The sequence below is a fragment of the Typopeltis vanoorti genome, chromosome 23 (assembly GCF_054136105.1).
Source record: "Typopeltis vanoorti isolate ZY-2024b chromosome 23, IOZ_Tvanoo_1.0, whole genome shotgun sequence".
Classification (NCBI taxonomy): Eukaryota; Metazoa; Arthropoda; class Arachnida; order Uropygi; family Thelyphonidae; genus Typopeltis; species Typopeltis vanoorti.
Genome location: NC_143571.1, coordinates 78,412,409 through 78,428,902, shown reverse-complemented (window position 1 = coordinate 78,428,902; position 16,494 = coordinate 78,412,409). Strand labels below are relative to the sequence as shown.

Sequence of the window (16,494 nt, the reverse complement as noted above, 5' to 3'; positions counted from 1 at the left end):
TGCTAAAAGAGACTCGTCTGGCTTTCATTTTAGCGAAATCCTGTCGCGCGTAATTCAATGTTGATAGACTGAGCAATATTATTTTCTATTGAAATTAGTGCCAAACCATTTATTTTTTCTTGACTCATGCTTGATCGCAGGTAGTTCTTTATTAATTGCAATTTAGAAAATCGATCCATATTTCGGGCGAAGTGGATTTCCTGGGTTTTTTGGAAAATTTAAAAATGGGTACAAAAATGATAAAATTATGAAAAATGAAAAAATTATTTTTATTAAAATAACATAAATTTGAAGAGAGCCTGTGTAGCTCAGTAGAAGTGGCGTTTGCACTCTACAGCGCTTGACCGCACGAAGAAAGGATTTGGTGGTTCAAATCTAGTCGCCGACTAGAGGAAATTTTTCTAAGCCTTTTTTCGACCGGTTCCCGAGTTAGTCGATCTCTGGCACGGGCTATCGGGTTTTATCTCCCGGAAACTCGGGTTTTTCGTCCTGTAAACTCAAGAAAATCGACCATCAAACCCACACTATTTTCAGACATTAAAAATATTGTGTTAGGGTTAGGGACCGCGAGATGGCGGCACTAGCTTGCCGGCTTCTTCACTGCGTATCGATGAATCAGTGATAGCCTTAGGCCAGCTCTGATTGGGTACGAGTGGAGATTGAACTGCCAACCCAGTCTCCAGGCGTTAGATAGGGTAAACGACCCTGCCTACTCCCTATATGGGAACAAATAGACGTTAGCTGATTTTTTTTTTTCATAAATTTGAAAATAAAGATAAAATTACTGTCTTTTAAAAATTTAAGAACGAAAAATAGTGATTGGTATTAGATGTTATATTGATGTTTTATTAAAATCTTTATTGCTTATTAAATATTAAACAATGTGAAAAACCCCAGAGCTTTACCCAAGCACTATTCTGTACCATTTGTTGTTCGTTTAAACTCTTATCACATATTTTTGACATCTTTTAGGCGCCTTTTCTTCTGCGGCGCCTGTGTATATTGCACACTTCGCACACGCCACCAGCCGGGCCTGTACCCACATCTGAAATATAGTTTTCTGTGTATGTCTCAACTGCAGTCCATCCTTTCAATTCTCGTGCGTCGGTGTCGGGTTGAGTCCATTAATTAGGAGTTTTAGGCAATTTTAATGCATCTGGCTTGACATTTTTCTTCTTCTTGAATATGTCTATGCGAAGAATGGCTAGTGGTAGTAGTACGTCATAACGTCGTATCATACCCTCATTTTTATTTCTTCATTCCATTTAGTTCTGCTTATTATTAAGTTGTTTATTAATTATTATTATTATTATTATTATTATTATTATTATTATTATTATTATTATTATTATTATTATTATTATCTGAGACCTCCAGGGAGTCAAGGACTCATCGAGGGAGGATGTAAATTACCCAACCTAGCTATCATACCTTCTCTCAAATTCATTTACACTAGATGCACTCACTACCTGTAAGGGCAAATTATACCACTCACTCACTCACTGTTCTCTGGGAGAAAAACCTACTTCTTAACCAATTCTTGACTGAGAACAACCTTAACTTCCATGCATGCCTCCGTGTTCTCTCCCCACCTTCCATATAACGAAAAATTGCATCATTTGAAATTCTGTAACACGCATTCAAAAGTTTATAGACCTCTATCATATCATCCCCTCTTTCTCTTGTTAACCAGAATCTGTAATACACATACTCACAATCTGTCCTCATAATCTAAATCCCATAATCCAGATATAATCTTCGTAACTCTTGTTACGAAGAGTTATTAATATATAATTAATGTATAGATTGAACAATAATGGCCAAAGGACTGAAACCTGAGGTACACCACTGGTTACCATAATTCTGGCAGATTCACATCCATTGTATACCACTTTTTGATATCTGTCCGTCAATCATCCCCTGATCCAAGTCAAGATTATGTTCCAATCCCATATTCTCCAGTTTACACAACAGCCTATCGTGTGGTATCCTATCAAATGCCTTAGAAAAATCCAACATTATCATAGTGTATCCATTCCCTTTATCCAACTAGGCCGTAACATTGTTATAAAATATGAACAAATTGCTAAACCATGACATTCCTTTATTAAACCCATGCTGTTCCCTGCAGAGTATAGAATACTTGTCACCCATTTCTGTATGCTAGTTCTTACCAACTTCTCTAAAATCTTCACTACCACACCAGAAATACTAATAGGACAGTAGATAGACACATCAGTTTTTGCACCAACCTTGTGCAATGGAACTATCATACATTCCTTCCATTCCTGTGGTATCATTCCTGAGCTGAGACTCAAGTCATACAAATGTGTGAAAGGCCTAGCCAATTCAGATGAACATTCCTTTAACAAACGGGCAGATATCAGATATTCCATCTATCCCTATTGACAAATTCTTATCCAGGTTAAGCAAGGGCTCTTCAACCTCATTTTCATGAACCTCTAACTCTTCATCCAACGTAGCAGTAGCTTCAAGCACCATGCTACATACATCTGGTCGATATATCTTAGCAAAGTGAGCACTCACTAACTGAACAATCTCCTTAGCTTCCGACACTCGTGTACCATCTCCTTTCAGTAAAGTTATTCTTCCACATTCATTCTTTCTTTTGCTTGCAGCATAATGATAAAATTCTTTTGGATTGCCTATAACTTACATGGCCACTTTCTTTTCATACTCCGTCATAGCTTTTCTCACAATACTCGTTACTTTTCTGGCCTGAGATTTATATATTTCAGCACTCCTCTCACTCATACTCTCACGATATTCTTTCACATCATCTTCTTCTTGTGGATTTCTAGCTTAATAAGGCTACACATGCATTTCACTCCCAACCTATTTACTCTTCGAACATTAGGGATACATTCAGATACCGCCTCATTCAAGCACTTTTTCAAAGATTCCCATGCATTGCTGACATTTTATACCATTCAATAACTGATACTATGGGACCAAAGATAGTATTCTTATAAGTTGATTATAATTTCCAGCGTTATAATTCAGCATGTAGCCTGATTTATTCGGAGTTTCAATACAAGTAGATACTTTCAAAGAAAAAAACAGCATGATCACGTTTATGTCTCCAAATAGCCTTTTTACTTCTCTTGTTGATGTGGATCTTTAATGATCGCTCTTCCTGAACCATATTTAGAACGTTTTCGTTAATCTTTCTTTCTATCCAACTAATTCTCATCATCCTTATCCAGGACCAAAGTTCAAATGCCTTCATCACTTTGGTGTCTTGTTCTAAAGACCAAGCTTCAGATCCATGTAATGCTATGTTCCATATATATGTGTTCACCAGTCTCTCTCTCTTTTTTTTTTAAGCTGAATGATGAATCCTTTATTAAAAAATTTTCTTCTCTTGTAGAATGCCTTTGTAGCAAAACTTATTTTTGCTTTTATATTTGAGTGACTTCTTCCGTCTACCGTGATGGTGTCAGAAATTATTTAAAAGAAGTTGTCTGTTGTATTGGATTATTATATTTTTAACATTTAATATTTGGTTGTTAAATTTTTATAAGTTTATTTCCATTGGATTTGCTTTACTTGTGGTTAATAGTTTAGTTTTCTTATAATTAATTTTTATGTTTTACTGTGTGAACATTTCTTACATCTTTACCAGAGAAAATTTCAGTTTGTCTTCATAATCAGTGATAACTGGTATATCATCAACAAATCGTAGCCAGTTAATTTAAATTAACATTTATCTCAATTCCTGTTTTTAATAGTTCTTTTCATTCATTTATTTATTGCTTCTTCAATATAGAAAATAAATGGTATTGGAAAAAGAGAACATTCTTGTTTTACACCTTTAAGTATCGTTACAGTTTTAGTTTTGGTGTTGATACTATTTGGACTTCTTGGCAATTGTAGAGATTAAAAATGAGCCATTATCTCTCCAACCTACTTTTATCGTTTTTAATTTTAAATATTTGTTTCCAGTGAAGACTTTCAAGGTTTTCTCCAGATCATGAAAAACTATTAGAATATTTTTATTCTTCTTTCAATAATTGTTCGAATAGCTTGGCTTCTATTTCTTGTCTTTTATTATTTCCTGAAACCAAATTGGTCATTGCGGATATATTTTCAGCCTTACTTGTTCATCATTTTTGCAGAAGTTTTAGTAATATTTTGGAAGTATGTGCTTACGATTCCTATATGGTCGGCACTTTGCAGTGCCAATTGCAGATCAGAACACAGACTTGTGAGAATTACAACAAATAAGGAAAACCAGCTAACGCCTTTTTATTCACGTATAGGCCGTTAGGGTTTAGATAGTTAGATAAAGGTTAGATAGGTCTCCAAAAGTTAGATAGGGCTAAAACGAGGCCGTTTTAGCCCTATCTAACTTTTGGAGACTGAGTAGGCAGTTCAATCTCCATTGGTGCCCAATCAGAGATAGCTGGCCCAAGGCTATCACTAAGCGGCGGCACGCAGTGAAGAGGCAGCTCAACAAGTGCCACCATCTCGTGGTCCCTAACCCTAACACAATATATTTGATGTCTGAAATAGTGTGGTTTCTACGGTCGATGTTCTTGAGTTTACGATACGAAAAAACTCGCTTGCCCATGCCAGAGATCGACTAACTCGGAAATCGATCAAATAAAAAGCTTAGAAAAATTTCCTGTAGTCTCCGACTAGATTCGAAACACCAAGTCTTCCATCGTGCAGTTAAGCGCTGTGGTGTGCAAACGCCACATCCACTGAGCTACTAGCAGATTTAAGACATTCAAGTGGAATACAAATAAACTAAATAACATTAACATCAAGACTTTATTACAAAATAATATAGCACACTATATTGAAAAGTAAGAAGACCACAACAAATGGATCAAAATAAAAGAAGCAATACTGACTGTAGCATAAAAATGTATTGGGAAAAACAAAGCGCAAATTTTAAAAAACATGGACGACTGAAGAGATACTAGAACTAACAGATAAAAGACGAACCTGGAAAAATAACCCCAATGGAAATGAAGAATATAAAAGAGTAGATAGACAAAAAAATATAAAGAAGAAAAATAAAGAAGGATAATTAATGATTCCTTTGAAGTAGAGAAATTAGATCCAAAAAACAAGATACCAATTCGGAAAAATACCTAACAGAACTGTATAATGATCACAGGCTTGGCAAACCTACAATCAATGTTCATTCAAGAAATGCAGGTATACTTAAAGAAGAAATAGCAAGCTCAATAACAAAAAAGCACCTAATGGAAAATGGCTGGATGCGATGGAATATCAGCTAAGTTAATAAAAAAGATAGGGGAAATAGAACATACTTTTAATAGAAATAATACAGAATATATATGATACAGGCATGCTACAAGAGGACTTCATAAAATCTACTTGAATTCCGTTACCAAAAAGGAATGCAGCAGAATGTCAAGATTTCAGAACAATTAGCATTATATCCCATATTTCAAAAATGCTATTGAAAAGAATAAAAAAAAGAATGTTTTCTAGAAGTAAATGCCATATAAGTGAACAACAAAAAGAATCATGCCAGGAAAAAGGCAATTAATGCCATTTATGAATTAAAAACTATTTTTCAAAAATCAATAGAAATAAATCATTCCTTTTAGGCTTACATGGTGATCCGAATACATATTTGAAAATTATGGAGAAAACTACCGTGTTTGAGTAAAAACTTTAGTTTAATATAACTAAAATCTGCATTCGACGTTTCGACCTTTATATCAAGATCATCTTCTGGAGCATACACGGTATATACAGAAAACAAGCTACACTGCAATCTAACTGGTTTGTTAAAGTTTATGACCAACTGTTACAACAATTGATTGTTGGCCTGACCTCTCGTGAAAAAAAAAAAAAAAAAAAAAAAATATATATATATATATATATATATATATTGAAAGCCAACACACATGAACAGATATTTGCATGCATCATCACATCACCATCCAGCGCAAAAGTTGGGTATTATATCAACTCTTGCGAATCGTGCAAGATCTGTACTGTCAGATGAAGAAGAACTAAAAAAAAGAACTACCACATTTTAAATGGACCTTTAAAAGCAATGGCTACTCTTTAAAAAGTATAAACAAACAACTATCCCATCGTCAACGTAGCAACGTAGAGAGTAGAGACACAGAACGACTCCAAAGGTTATATCTCCTTGCCATACATCCGCACACTATCCAAAAAAACTGAGTAGAATCTTAAAGAAATTCAACACACAAACATGCTTCTCGACTCTTCCAATAATAAGATCAAGTTTCAGCAACTAAAACAATCTCACAACCTTCTACAATTTCCAGGTGTATACAAAGTCACATGTGAGTGCAGAAAACCTTACTATGGCAAAACGGAGAAATCTATCCTCCTACGTCACGAGGAACACCAGAGAGACATTGCTTATAAGAGAATCAGAGCAACTGCCTTATCTGGCTATGTCCTGTTTTCAATAAACACGAACCACGAAAGCCGCCAACATGAAGTAAATTGGACATCAACTTCAAACCTACACATTTACCATGATGAGGTAGAACGCCACATTGTAAAGTCAAAAGAAATCACCTTGGACCCTCTTCATATGAACAATAATTCTTCTTCTTCTTCTACAGCTTCTCCCACTTAAGTGGGGTCACTGTTTGTTATGAGTCTCCTCCACACCTTCCTGTCTTGGGCTGTCACCACATCCAAGTTCTTCATCTTCAAGTCCTCTTCTACCAGCTCCCTCCATCTCTTCTTTGGCCGCCCACGCTTCCGCCTTCCTTGCACATCCATCTGCATGACCCTTCTTCCCACATATTCGTCCTCCCTCCTCATCACATGACCAAACCATCTCAACCTTGCCTCCTGTATTTTCGCTCCTTCATATGAACAATAATCTCAGCTATAATTTGCCTGACTCTTTCAGCTCTACTATCAGATACTGGAGATCGCGTGGTTCCACACATGCACAAGTGTACAACAATAGAACTTTAACACGGACTATAGCTCAAGTTCATAATAACTGTAATTTAAAGTCGAATATTATAACTTTATAATTGTATAGCTTTAGAGTGTCTCAATATTTTTTTGTTCAGTGTCTTTTAATATCTTTCTATGTTCTTAACGCCTGATGAAGTCAATCTCGACGAAACATGTTGCGTTTTCAAATAAATCTCATTTTATATATATATATATATATATATATATATATATATATATATATATATATATATATATATATATATATATATATATATAATATCCTAATATATATATATATATATTAGGATAACCAAGTAATTTTATAAGCTCGGTTTTAGGATAACCAAGCTTATAAAATTACTTGGTTATCCTAATATATAATATCCCCAAGTTAAAAATTCATTTTTTAATTTGGAAATATTGGGGATATATATATATATATATATATATATATATATATATATATATATATATATATATATATATATATATATATATATATATATATATCAACGCTAGAGTACTGTTATTAATATTCTCTGTTGGTTGTAGAATTACATTGGGTGCAACAACATGTCTATGTGTATGTATATATATATATATATATATATATATATATATTAATACCATAATTATACATGTCCATTCCAAACGGTTGGTATGGAATGGTTCCTAATACTAGCTGAAGGTTGGCTACAGTCCTGACTTATGCTGGATCTTATATATTAGGTAGGATAAATGTGTGCCATCCAGATTCTTGGGATTTTCATGCCGTCATTATTGTTGTTGATATTTGGGTGGCTTATCAGAATTTCGTAGGCTTCCTTTAATTTCCTTTCATACCAGGTTTTTGTATGGAGTAAATGGGTGCTTTCCCAGTCAATTTGGTGTAAGGTGTTGAGCGCGTGATCTGAGAGGCTTGCTTTACCATAATGGTTATATTTAATGCGTCTTGTGTGTTCTTTCTTACGTATAAGGATTATACGTCCTGTTTCAGCAATGTACAGTAAGTTAAGGTGCAGCGGATACAATAGACTCCAGGATGAGCCAATGTTCATGGTTTTATTGTAATCTAGATTATTTTTTGTTGGTGTTTTTTGGAGTATTTTATTGATAGTATTTTTGTAATAGCCATTCATAATCATAACCGTTCATAAAAATCGCTGATGATTTTTAGTTCCTGCATCAGGGCTTGCTGGTTAAAGCAAATCGTTGTAGCTCTGCTTTTAAAGGTGTTAATGACTCCATATTTTTGTGATGGGTGGTGGTATGAATTAGCATGTATGTATTGGCTCCTGTATTCGGTTTTCGGTAGACCGTGAAGGATAGACTGCCTGAAGGAAGACGTGTAACTAGTGTGTCTTGGAATGGGAGCGAGTTCTGACTTTCAATTTCGAAGGTAAATTGTATGCGTTCATGTTGTTTGTTCAGGTGGCTAAGGAATGCATTTAGCGTTTGTCGCCCGTACGGACAGATAGCGAACATATCGTCCACGTATCTAAGCCATACTGTAAGTTTTAGTGGTGGAATCAAGAGCCCTTTGCTCAAAAGTTTCCATGTAGAAGTTAGCGATTGGGGGGGATAGTGGTGAGCACATTACTGTACCTTCTTTTTGTAAGTAAAATTTGTTTTGTCACACGAAGTTAACAGACTGTAGTAAAGAGGGCAGTAATGTCGGGCGGAAATGTGTTCTGTAGTAGGAGAATTGTATCATTGATGCGGACATTTGTGAAAAGAGCAGAAACGTCGAAACTGACTAATAAGTCGTCTTTGTCTATTTTATGTTTTTGATTTTGTTTATAAAGTGTTATATGTTCTTTATGTAGGAGAGGGAATGACCTACCAACTCCTTGATCGGTCTACCGAAAATCGACACACACTGGCCAATACATACATGCTAATTCATACCACCACCCATTAAAAAATATGGAGTCATTAACACCCTTAAAAACAGAGCGACAACGATTTACTCTAACCAGCAAGCCCTCAAACAGGAACTAAAAATCATCAGCGACACATTCATAAATAATGGCTATAACAAAAATACTATCAATAAAATACTCCATAAAACATCAACAAAAAAGAATCTAGAACAGCAAAACCATAGCCATCCCATACATTAATGGGTTACCGGAAAAATTAACGGAATCCTACACCATTATAACCTTAATGCCACGTTTAAGCCACCTACTAAACTTAAACCCATATTCAACTCCTCTAAGGATCCTCTCCTCCCATTGGCGCATCCTGGAGTCGATTGTATCCGCTGCACCTGTAACTTACCGTACATTGGTGAAACAGGACGTACAATCCCTATACAAAAGAAAGAACACATAAGACACATTAAATATAACTATTATGGTAAAGCAGGCCTTTCAGATCACGCGCTCAACACCTTACACCAAATCGACTGGAAAAGCACCCACGCTTTACACCATACAAAAACCTGGTACGAAAGGAAAGCCTGCGAAATTCTGATAAACCACCCAAATATCAACAACAAAATGATGGCATGAAAATCCCAAGAATCTGGATGGCACAGATTCATCCTACCTAATATATAAGATCCAGAATAAGTCAGGACTATAGCCAACCTCCAGCTAGTATTAGGAACCATTCCATACCAACTGCTTGGAATGAACATGTATAATCATGGTTTTTTTTAAAAAATCATTGTGTTAATATATATATATATATATATATATTAACACAATATATGCTCCAGAAGATGACCTTGATATAAAGGCCGAAACGTCGAATCTAGATTTTAGTTATATTAAACTGAAGTTTTTACTCAAACAGGGTAGTTGTCTCCATAATTTTCAAAAATGTAATAGAAATAAATAATAACACACATCTCTGCTTTATAGACCTTCAAAAAGCATTTGACTTAGTAAGTCCTGAAAAGTTAATAGAAATATTAAAAGACATTCAAATTGATACAAAAGACCTAACAATAATAATAATATAATTATCCTGAAATCAGAAGACACAAATTATAAACAACATTAATAATGAAACAATAGATATCAAAAGAGGAGTTAGACAAGGGTGTATAATATCCCTTATACTTTTCAATATATATATACAGTGAAATGATAATCAAAGAAAACGAAGAAATTGAAATGGGAATAAAAATAAATGTCATCAGAATTAAGAATATTACATTATGCTATTGATTTGGTGTTACATAGCGAAATCAAAAATAGAGTTGTAAAATGTGGTGAAAATACTAATCAAAAAGAGTCAGAATTTCGGTTTAGTATTAAATACAAATAAAATCAAGTATATGGTAATAAGCAAAAAACAACAACAAAGCAAATTTAAGAGTATCAACAGGATTTGTTCAAAATGCAAAAGCGTATAATTATTTAGGAGCAATGATTACAGAAGATGGAATAAAAGTTATGGAAATAAATCAAGAATTGTTAAGGCAAAAGAATAATCTGATTTCGCCTACTCCCTATAGAGCAGTGCTGCCCAGCTTTTTTTTTTTTTTTTTTTTTTTTTGATGTCGCGGACCTCCTGTAAGGAATGTTAATTCACTGCGCCACCCATAAAATCCAAAATGGACATTTTTTATATTTTATATATCATAAAGATGAAGTAATAAATTACAATTTTACAATTTTACAGGATTGATACTGATGATATTCTTAAGACCAATGCAGGATGTGAGAGAACGAGGGGCCATCCCTGGAGATTGTGTAAGAGTGTGGTTAACAAGGGTGTTAGGACTAGATTTTTTACTTGGAGGGTTGTGAATGTGTGGAATGCTTTGCCAGAACTGGTTGTGAATGCTTTAACTGTGAATGAATTTAAGGAGAGGTATGACAGGTATTGTGTAAATAATGGTTAGTGTGTCAATGTCGGGTCTCCCGCGATGAGTCTTTTGACTCCATGGAGACACCGTTAAATAATAATAATAATAATAATAATAATAATAATAATAATAAATTACAATTTTACAACACTAAATGTGTCATTTATGACAATGCAATACTGTTATAAATGGAGATATTCGGAAGAATATGAACATATCAATTAGACCAGGTGTGAACAACTGGTGTGTGCAACATGATAAGATAAAGTTTAATGAAAATAAACTATCCCGCGAACCCCAGGGGGCTCACGCACCACAGTTTGGGAAATACTGCTATAGAGGAATAAAATGCTATATAATAATAATAATAATATAATATAATAATAAATACGCTATATATACTTTATTCTTTTATTTATAAATAAATTTTGATAATTGTAGAGGTCGCTTCGTCAAAAAAAGTGAAAATGGAGGAAATCGGTGTGATTATTCCGGAAAAGGTGAATATCAATTTATATTTATCACGATTATATATTTTTTTGGAAATACCTGCACATGCTCTCATTCTAATGGGCTGTGCAAATTATTGAACAAATTAAAGTGTATCAGTGTTTATAATTACTTAACTATATTAAAACAATTTTTGTTATTCAGTAGCCTCATTATAGCTTATTCATTCAATGGCAGCGTTGTGTTTTATTATTATTTTTGGGTTTCTTTTGAATTTGGATTTTTATACCACATAACCAGAATAATAAATTAGTTAACTAGGCTTGACACTAGTTAACGTTTTGAGAATTGAATGTGAAATTTTAGTGCAAAACAAAATAAAATAAAAATGATATCTCTGACCTAATTTGATTATTCATTTTCCAGAACTATACATTTGATTATTTCTTGTAATGAGCCTTTTGACTCCAAGGAAATATGGTGATAACCGCTTACATTGAATCTCACACTAAATGATGGAAGGAGAGATTGAGAAAATTATGTATCGGTTGATCGTTTCACTTTTGCATTCTTAGCAGTCACATGCCGTTGTGTGATGTGCCAGACAACATTTCTAAGTTATTATTACCTGACACCTCCAAGGAGTAGTACAGGGACGCAACCGTGGGAAGATACGTTATGAAAGATAGTATGATAATTTGTTAAGTAAACGAATGAATGTTGATGGATATGAGGGATTAGTGAGACACATCAGAGAGTTGTGTATGGCAAAGTAGAATCAAAGATTAAGCAGTGTGCCCCAAAACACTTATTGGTTCATTACTGTTTAATCTCAATATTAATTATTCTGGAAGTAGTTTAATAATTGATATTCAGTTGTTTTCTGATTATGCTAATTTGGGGAGGGAGAACAAGAGTAAATGAAAGAGATGTAGGATGACTGGGATAAGCTGACATTGTGGACAAAAGATAAGGTTTTTCTTTCAGTGTGGCAAAATGTAGTTATGCACTTTGGATTGAAAATATCCCAAAAGTATATTGTATTGATAAGGTTTCACTTCTGGAAATTGATGTTGTCAGGTTTTCTTTTTTGGGGTGGGGGGAGGGTTATGGTTGAGAGGGAACAATTTAGAGATAATGCAGAAATTAGTAAAACAGCACAACAGATCATATGCTTACTAGTCTAGTAGGAAGAAAGAAGTCATTAAGTTGGTGTCTGTATAAGACTTTGATAATTTATTTGTTAATTGCATAATGGTTATTTGCATATAATGCTTTTTTGTATACCAAACAGTTAAGTTTGCATTCTCTAGCAGTGCAATGTTAATCAAATAGTTTTTCTAAAAATTAATTTTCAGCTGTTTCATAAATTTTTATATATATATTTTTTAGAATTTTTTTAGTTAGCTGGTTCTTGAAGATGTTTCCATACAGATATAAATACTATATATACAACATAATATAGTATGTGTTAGCTATCATATTATGTAATTATTATATTAAATAAATGCATGTAGCTATTTTCCCACATTATTATTAGTGACACCTCCAGGGAGTCCAAAGGCTCATCGAGGGAGAATATGCCAACAGCATCAAACGATTGATTCCCTTCCAACTACTAACCGTGCTCAAACTTGCTTAACTTTTTGCGAGCCATTAGTAGCAGAGGCTCTACCAATCGACCAACCTTTGCTGGCTTGGAAATACATTTTCCAAATTTTATTTTCCACAAATCATTATGTAGCAAGATCATTCCTTTAAAACATTTTAAAAGTTTGATATTTTACTCGTTGTCACAGCAGTGGAAGGGCATCACTTAGAGAAAAAGTTGCTGTTATCAAGGATTTGGCCAATAAGCTGTCACAAAATTAAACAAAGTATGGGATATCATATTTGCAGATGTCATGAAATTTATCCTGTAGTTATTATAAAGTATTTGCATTTTTTCCCCCAACTAACAAAAAATATGAACAGAGTCTTTATTTTTGCTATAAATTTATTAAAATATTATTATATAAATAAATCATTATGTACATGCTTATGGAAGATATTTATGCTGCCAACACATGTATGTTGGTATCATGGTAATTCTCAGCCTTTGATTATTAGACCAAACTTTAAGAGGATTTGTTCCAATAATCCCATGTTTTATTTTGAAAAAACTGCTATGTAATTAAGGGATATGGTCTGTATATATTTTTAATTAGAACTATTAAACTAATTTTGTCTTTATAGATCAGATATAATTTTATCTTATATACTGTACTTATATATAGTTGTTAATGCTTTTGATCTGGTGCATTATAGTCTAAGATGTTAATACACCATAAAAAATCAAAAATAGAATCTTATTTGATGCAGTTTGATCAATAGGCCCTTATATGGAATGCTATCAAACTTTTCCAAAATCCAAATGAATCATATTGTAACTATTACCTTGGGCCATTTCTCTCATGATTTCATAAGAAGTAAGCAGATTTGTTATAACTGATCTCTCCTTAACAAACTTATGTTCTGACACCCTCAACAAATAATTAATATCAAGAATATCTGGGATAAAATTCCTAATTAATTTTTCAATTACTTTGTCTCTAATGCTAAGCAGCCACTAGTATTCTTGTATATGAACAATGTATATGAACCTCCTAAAATAAATAAAGGAGTGCACCAAGGAAATACTATTCAAATTATTCAGTGCATAGATAGGAATGATAATGGGATTAATAGTAAAAAATTAAACTATTTATATGCTAATGTCATTGTTAAATTAAAGATACCAAGAAATTATATACTTGGTTTAATACTTGGTCTAAAAGATCAAAACCAGTCTGGGTAGTGATCCTTCCCATAATTCATAGCATTATATATACCCATAAGGATATGTGTTTTACATTATGAGATACTAAGGCATTTGATGTGAACTCATTAGCTTCTATATACGAGTTTCCCCAGTCCTAAAAATATTTCAGGTGCAAATTTTTGTTTGCTTACACTTAGATAAAGGATTAAACCAACTATATAATTTCTAAAACCAAGTGAAAAAACTTCCAATAATGACATTGTTGTAATAGCAAATAATAAAATAGAGCTAAAAGACATGATGAATGAACCAAAATTCAGTATCTAATAAAGTAGAATTATACATAAACCATGGAAAAACTAAAATAATGAGAAATATTGAAAGAAACCAGATAACAGACAATCATTACATCTGTCTAAGGCAGATTGTTGAGGTTACCATGAACTACAGCTTTCCAATTTAATCTGTATGCAGAAATTCAGCCTAGTCATGGTGTGTCTGTCCATTTTCCTTTTGATCTTCTGGTGGTATCGTTCCTCCTATTCTTTCATTTTGGAGAATTTGAAGAAATCTTTCAGTAGACATGCTGTATATATGTCCATACCATCCTAACTCTTTTACTTTGATTCTTTCTATTATAGGAATGTTGTATATTCTTCAATCTCCTGATTGGTTTTCATTTAACTTTGGCTATTTTATTTTCTTCAAACACTTATTTTTGACTCCTGTCAATCATTTTTCTTTATTCTGTTTGATAACCCAAGTTCTTTGCACCATAAAGAACTGTAGAGAGCATCAAGGTATATATTTAAGTTCTTTGGAGAGATATGTATTTTTTCAAATATTCATAAGTTTGGACATAGTAGACCACCCTACATTTATTCCATGTTTAATTCATAATTTAACTAGTCTGTGATTAAGGTGCCTAAGTAATAACATTTTTTAACCTGTTCCAGTTTATTTTGTTCCACTTCTAATTTTTGTTTTTTTCCTATTGCCATTGTTTTAGTTTTACTAAAATTTATCTGAATTACATATCCTTTGCTGATTTTATGTAGGTTTTCAATCATGTATTTTAAGTTTTCCTTATTGTCTGTAAATAATTCTATATCATCTGATATTTTATATGATGTAATTTTTGTACATTTACAGATATTCCCATGTTTTATAGGACTCTTCACAATAATAAAATGGGGCAGGTAGAATATATATATATTCTATCTGCCTGAATATATATATGAATATATATATACACACACACACACACACACACACACACACACACACACACACACACACACACCTTAAAAAAAACTTTTACAGTAGGGGGGAAAAACATACATTCAAAAAATGAAAGGAATTGACTAGGCTGGGTGACTTTTTGCAAACTGAAAAAAATTCTTGTGTAGTAAAATAAAACCTGGGAATAGAGCCATCTTTTTCTACAATAGGACATTATCCTGTAGAAATTCACCATGTAGTGATGGATTACCTGAGCATGAATGGATTTACCTAACCAGAAACAATATTGAATTAAGTTCTGTCATTCAGCCATCACTCTGCCAAAGCATTAAGAAACTTAATTTAGGGCATGAAAACATTCTTCACACCAACCTCTACCGGCCTGCAGTGTGGCTATTTGGTACATTGGATCCATTGATTCATGCTACTCTTGTCATACCCTGGTTAGGTAAATCCTTAAGCATTCAACATCAGTTTTTGTATCTACTATGTCCTTAACTTCTTGTTGTTAGTCAACAAAAACATACTTGTAGTGGGTGTATGATATGTTATTCTGATATGGTCTGCTTTGACTCTTGCATTACACAGTTTGACTGCTTATGGTCTAACAGAAGACCATAACTGCATGATTCTTATACTCATCTGTGGACCTTTTACATCAGCAAGATATCTCAGGCCACTACCGGCCTGCAGTGTGGCTATTTGGTACATTGGATCCATTGATTCATGCTACTCTTGTCATACCCTGGTTAGGTAAATCCTTAAGCATTCAACATCAGTTTTTGTATCTACTATGTCCTTAACTTCTTGTTGTTAGTCAACAAAAACATACTTGTAGTGGGTGTATGATATGTTATTCTGATATGGTCTGCTTTGACTCTTGCATTACACAGTTTGACTGCTTATGGTCTAACAGAAGACCATAACTGCATGATTCTTATACTCATCTGTGGACCTTTTACATCAGCAAGATATCTCAGGCCACAGGATTACTATTGGTTGTATGCTTTTTTTCTGGTTAAATGTTGTCAAGTCATCATATATTCTGGACCATCCATATGTTATTCACCAACATATCTAGCATAGTTTATCACAGTGCATACACAATCCCTAAATATTTGTCTGCTGCTGGAACAACCAGGATAGATTACACAGTGATGAGGGAAGGTGTTAATAATAAACAGGCCACACAGTGTGCATAAGAGAATGCTGAGAG

General features: G+C 33.5%; 1 protein-coding gene across 1 annotated transcript in view; it reads left to right on the top strand.

Moving 5' to 3' along the window:
- The first annotated feature begins 11,238 nt into the window (after window positions 1–11,238).
- Rpt3 (26S proteasome regulatory subunit Rpt3) overlaps window positions 11,239–16,494 on the top strand; it is a 112,947-nt gene continuing 107,691 nt past the window's right edge. Inside the window, exon 1 of the mRNA XM_090412589.1 lies at window positions 11,239–11,286. Coding sequence (XP_090268715.1) covers window positions 11,254–11,286 — 33 coding nt within the window. The 5' untranslated portion in view covers window positions 11,239–11,253. The remainder of the gene's footprint in view (window positions 11,287–16,494) is intronic.